The sequence below is a fragment of the Mycetomoellerius zeteki genome, unplaced genomic scaffold (assembly GCF_001594055.1).
Source record: "Mycetomoellerius zeteki isolate Tzet28-1 unplaced genomic scaffold, Tzet1.0 scaffold1449, whole genome shotgun sequence".
Classification (NCBI taxonomy): Eukaryota; Metazoa; Arthropoda; class Insecta; order Hymenoptera; family Formicidae; genus Mycetomoellerius; species Mycetomoellerius zeteki.
Genome location: NW_017256392.1, coordinates 3,015 through 8,650, shown reverse-complemented (window position 1 = coordinate 8,650; position 5,636 = coordinate 3,015). Strand labels below are relative to the sequence as shown.

Here is a 5,636-nt window from a genome sequence, read left to right as displayed (position 1 = left end):
AAAATATAATGGATATAAATATCAAGTGTGACATAGAAGTGCAAAGGGTTAATAAAAAATAACATCACCAATCAATCTGAAATGTTCGTTATTTAGAATCATGCTTTACATCGCACATACTACAGAAAAAAACAATTTTTCTTAAAATAATTATGTTAAATAAAATATGCTAACTAATAACCTAATAAAGATTAAAAAAGTAAAATGGAGAAAGAAGAAAATTGTTAAATTATTATAGTATTTTCTATTTTGTCGCATTTAAAAATATATCAAAAATAAATTTTTTTTACTTTAAAACATTGATGTTGATTATTAAAAAAATTGAATATCCACAACTGTTAATTCCCAACTATTTAGTTAAGAAAAATTCTAATATATGTTTATAATTTATTACAAAATAAAATAAACGATATATATTTTAACAGCTGATGAGTACTTCAATATCCTATTTCACTGTTCTCTATTCTACGAAGCAGAATTGAGAATATAAATTAATAATAATAAAAAAATAATTCCAAATAAACAAGTTTAATATTAAAAAATCGGGATGGAAAGAGGACATCGCAGATGAAAGAAGAAATATTGGAACCATTTTGATTTCGCACTTCAGGTATCAAATCCGCGAAGGAAAAAAATTACTTTAATGAAATCATACACATCGGGGATAGATTATAAACAAGAATTATAGAATGTAAAGTTGACGACATTGCATACAATCTAAATTCTTTGTTACTCAGATTTTAATTGTTTTGAGAAAATGCATTCTTTACGTAACATGTAACAACATCTTTTATGGTTCCGCTTTTAATAAAATGCAAGAGAAATACTTTTTGTGATTACTTTCCTTCACGAAGCCGAAGCTGGCAACCAGACTAAGCAGCCAGGGGCGAATAGGGTGCTGTGGCCCCAACGATTAAAAATAAATAAAATGCATTAAAAACACATTGCAAGCAAGTCATACATTTTAGTTGATACCAAATAGGTTAACATATATAAAATTTATAATAATCTGCAAGGGATGGCTTTTACTGATAATAACAAAATTAAATAAAAAAAAATTCATTTATAAACTATTTAGCAGCCAGACCGTACGCAAAGCTTCGAAACCTGGCAGAAATCAGATTTACTCTGTAAATAGTGTATGAAACGATACGGACCGTCGATCGGGCCGGGGACGGGTCTAATTGTTAAGTAAATAAATCTGAGCAACATTTACAGACGTTTGAGTACTCTAATCATACTAATTTTGTTTACACACGTAATTCATTGATATTTATCCACTCTCGGTTTTAACCAAAACCACGACGAGGACGTGACGGATGCTGGTTCAGTTTTTTAGTTTTTTAATTTTTTAATTTTTTTTGTTTTTGAAATTTTATATTTTTTTTGTCTATTTAAAAAAATTTTTGTGTTGAATTAAAAAATTTTTAAATATTAAATCTTATATGAATTAAAAATTTTTTTTACTTTCTTTTTGTTTATGTTCGCTGTTGAATTTTTATTGTTATTATTACTTTATTTGTGCGTTTGTTTTTGCTTTCTAGTCTGTGATGTATCAATTTGTACTATTACATGCAGGTCTGGCTGCTAAATACTTTATAAATGTTATATAATTTTTTTTTTTAACAATGAAGCCCGTCATCGGGCAGATCGTCGTGTCTTCGTTTTACACTCATTCCGGAGAGCATTTGTCATTTTTTTCAAGTCGATTCGAATTTGCGTACGGTCTGGTTGCTAAATAGTTTATAAATAAATTTTTTTTTATTTAATTTTGTTATTATCAGTAAAAGTCAACTCCTTGCAGATTATTATAAATTTTATATATGTTAACCTATTTTGTATCTGAAATGTATGACTTACTTGCAATGAGTTCTAAATGCATTTTATTTATTTTTAATCTTTGGGGCCCCAGCACCTTATTCGCCCCTGCCGCGTTCTGGCTGCTAAGTCTAGCTGCCAGCTTCAGCTTCGTCTTTCCTTCTTATATATAATGCGTAACTAATACATTATTTAATTTTTAATATTATATATTTCCAATATGTATTCAAATAAAGGTTCCACAAAATACTCCATATTTGTATAAATAACAGAAACTTTTATTTAAAATACCATTGTGGATAATGTTATAGAAATGTATATATAAAATATAAACAGTTCTAATATAAAGTGTTACATAAGATATTAATGAGATATAGACTTCAGTACTTTAACAATAAATTCATTTTGTTGATACTTAAGATTTAATTTAATGACCGACTGTACTCTAAAAGATCAAACGTACCTTGTGAGTGTACGCACAAGAATGAAACGCATATTACAATGGAAAGTGATGAGTGCGCTTGCGTGGTCCTCTATCGAGTTTCTCTATGCAAATATTTTTTCATAGGATATAAACACCTGTTAAATTTCTCTCAATGTTAAATCGATCGGTTAATCATACGTTTTTCTTATAAAACAGTGTTGAACTATAAGTACTCTAATTTCGTGACATTGTATTTCGCTTTGCATGCTGGCATATCAAGCAATTGAAATTGGAATTTACTAGAGAAGAAGTGAAATATTTTCAACCAGCTGTTGGTTTAATAGAATCGAAAAAAGAAAATAGGCAATTTCTTATTTTTCACGGTGAAATGTACTTTAGTGTTTACAAAGATGATTTGCCTTGACACACATTTCAGACTCAATAGATTTCTTTTGCTCGCGATTGGTTTATGGCCTTACCAGAGATCGAAACTTGCTCAAATTCAATTCATCGTACTTTTTACTACTTTGACAACTTTTATTGTATTTCAGGTCGTAATAAGTTATTTTTTATACGAAAGAATAATTAACACAGTAGAATTCGAATCTTATTAGTCACACTAAAGAATTATTCTTTTAATATGTATATAATTTTCAACAGAATTACTTATTTGCAGTTTACGACGTTTTTGACTTCAAAATGCACTACAGATTTCATTATCAATGTTCTGTCTTCCGCATTTTTCTTCATTTGCTTTGCGATTAAATATAATTCGTTTTGGATTAACGCCAATACTGTAAGTCAAATATTTACTACAGTCTCTAGACAAACATTCGTGATAAATAAATCTTCAAATGTGACAATTTTTAAATATTTTATACGAAAACTGCATAAAATATTATTGATGTAATAGATAAGAGTTTCACTAGAACAACTTCAGCATGTTTGCAACGAAATAAAAAATAATAACGAAATTGCTATCATGGAAAAGTATGGTCGTATAGGGAAACATCAAACGATTGTAATTTTGAGTAAGATAATGTATACATATATGCTTATATATTTTAATGAATTATTAATAACAGTCAAAAATTTATATCGCTTAAATAAATTTTATTTAAATAAATTCTTGATACTTATATATATGTCATTTTTGCTTTCTAATTTAATGTTAGTAATGGCTGCATGTAGCATATCTACTTTTCTCTTGCTGCCAATATGGCCTCATATATTTGATGTAATTATGGCTATAAACAATTCCCGATCACACTCTGCAGCAATTCATATTGCAACAGAATATTTTGTTGATCAAGAAAACTGTTTCTATTTAATTCTTTTGCATACAAACGCAGCCTTGTGCATAGGGGGAACTGCAATGGCAGCAACAGGCGCCATGCTGATAGCATACTTAAAACATATTTGTGGAATGTTCAGCATTGCGAGGTAGAACTCAATATAAGCATTTGTTTTATAAGTGAAAATCTGTTCATTAGTTTGTTTACTCGATCAGATCTAGAAAAATTATGGACTTACAGAAAAAAATATGTATTCATATAGTTTCCGTATTAAGAAGGCAATTAATATGCAACAAAATGTTAATGAAGAAAAAATGGTCATAATTTATAAAAGAATAATCTGTGCGATAGATATTCATCGCAAAGCTACAGAGTCAGTATTATATTCTACAATATCTGTATAACGTGTGCTCTACTAATATTCCTTTTATTTCTGAAGGTTTTCTCAAGTTTTTATAAAGAATTTTGAGGGATCTTTCTTCTGTTTAATAGGGGCTGGTATGGTTTGCTTAACCAGCACTCTTGTTCAAGTAAGTTTTATTTTTTGCTATTAAACGTATCTTTCCATGAGAGATATTTTTCATAATATTAAGATTGAATAAAGAATCTTTAATTAGAACAGTATGGGAAAACAATTATCTTTAAAAATAAAACCATTCAAAAACTCATTATTCTTCGGTCACCTTTTTTTATAATCATAAGCTATGTGCATTATTGGCGTGAATCCTAAATAATAGTTTTCTAATACGTATATACGCAACCACACAATAAAGAAAATAATTTAATATGTAATGCAAGCTCTATACTTGTCTTAAGGAATTACAGAAAAATTACAAATTTCTTGCATATAAAAAATTAAAATACACATAACAAATTTTTTATATTTTTTAGATCATATCATACAATAGCATAGAGCAACTTGTATTATCACTTATATACATAAGTACCCTTTGGGTGTACATGTTTTTATCCAATTATATCGCACAAGATATTACAGATCACAATGAATACGTATTTGCTACAATGTAAGAGACGTTTGCATCGTACGTTCATACTTAAGTAATTGTTTTATAAATTCTTGTAACAAAAGTCTGAGTTAACAAAAATATTATATTCGCGAAAATAATACTATTCCTTGGACGAACACATACTATAACAAATATTTTTATTTCTTCATGTTAGGTTTTACATTAATTTATCATTGTTTTGTAGATATAATGTTGAATGGTACGTGGCTCCGTTACACATACAGAAAGTGATGTTATTTCTACTGCAAAAGGGTACAAAGGCTTTTCATTTGATCCTCGGTGGAATATTCATTGCGTCTATGGAAAGTGCTGCTACGGTAAGAAACGTATATAAACCTTTTCCCCGCGAATATTATTGTTTAATCGAAAATAACATTCAGAGTCATTCAACATTTTCACTACTTTAGAATTATTTAGATCAACTAAAGTACAGCCATTGACAAAATTATTAGGCACCTTATTTATTTAACAATTTCTTCAATTTATAAGGAAATAAATAACACTATCTTTATAAATGTTATCATTTATTTCTTAAATAATCATATAAACTAATATTTGCTTGGTCCGCCATTATTTTTTATGACTTCTGCTATTCTTTTAGGTAAGCTATGTACTAATCTTTCGCATATAGTAGGTGATATTTTCTCCCATTCTTCGAAAATCGCTTTCTTGAGCTCAGTAATTGAAGTGCACTTGCGAGCGCGGACATGTTTCTTCAAATGAGCCCATAGATGCTCAATTGGATTGAGATCTGGACTCTGTGGTGGCCATTCAAACAGCTTAATCTTATTTCGCTTAAACCACGCAATGCTCTTACGTGCAATATGACAGGGAGCATTATCTTGTTGGAATATCACTTGCTCTGTCTCCTCTTTAAATATTTTTGCCATAGAAGGCTTCAATGTCTGTCCTAACATGGCTGTATAAATTTCTGAGTTCATTCGACCCGAACAAATAAATGGAATTCCCACGCCGGCTGACGCCATACAGCTCCAAATCATAATACTACCTCCACCATGTTTTACGGTAGGAACGATACACTTCGGATTATATGCTTCTCCAATTCTGCGA

The 5,636-nt window shown here is 29.3% G+C and overlaps 1 protein-coding gene across 1 annotated transcript; it reads left to right on the top strand.

Annotated features, from left to right (window-relative positions):
* The first annotated feature begins 3,617 nt into the window (after positions 1-3,617).
* Positions 3,618-5,005, top strand: LOC108731911 (uncharacterized). The gene is made up of 6 exons (XM_018462467.1): positions 3,618-3,685; positions 3,800-3,910; positions 3,977-4,067; positions 4,429-4,562; positions 4,750-4,882; positions 4,973-5,005. The coding sequence occupies exons 1-6, from the start codon at positions 3,618-3,620 to the stop codon at positions 5,003-5,005; spliced, it is 570 nt and encodes a 189-aa protein (XP_018317969.1).
* The last annotated feature ends 631 nt before the right edge of the window (positions 5,006-5,636 follow it).

Bases quoted from the DNA above. Each gene is read 5' to 3' on its own strand.
- LOC108731911 (XM_018462467.1), top strand. From the start codon at position 3,618: ATGGCAGCAACAGGCGCCATGCTGATAGCATACTTAAAACATATTTGT. The intron at 3,686-3,799 runs GTAGAACTCAAT...GTATTCATATAG, and splicing joins GGAATGTTCAGCATTGCGAG to TTTCCGTATTAAGAAGGCAA. The intron at 4,068-4,428 runs GTAAGTTTTATT...TATATTTTTTAG, and splicing joins TAACCAGCACTCTTGTTCAA to ATCATATCATACAATAGCAT.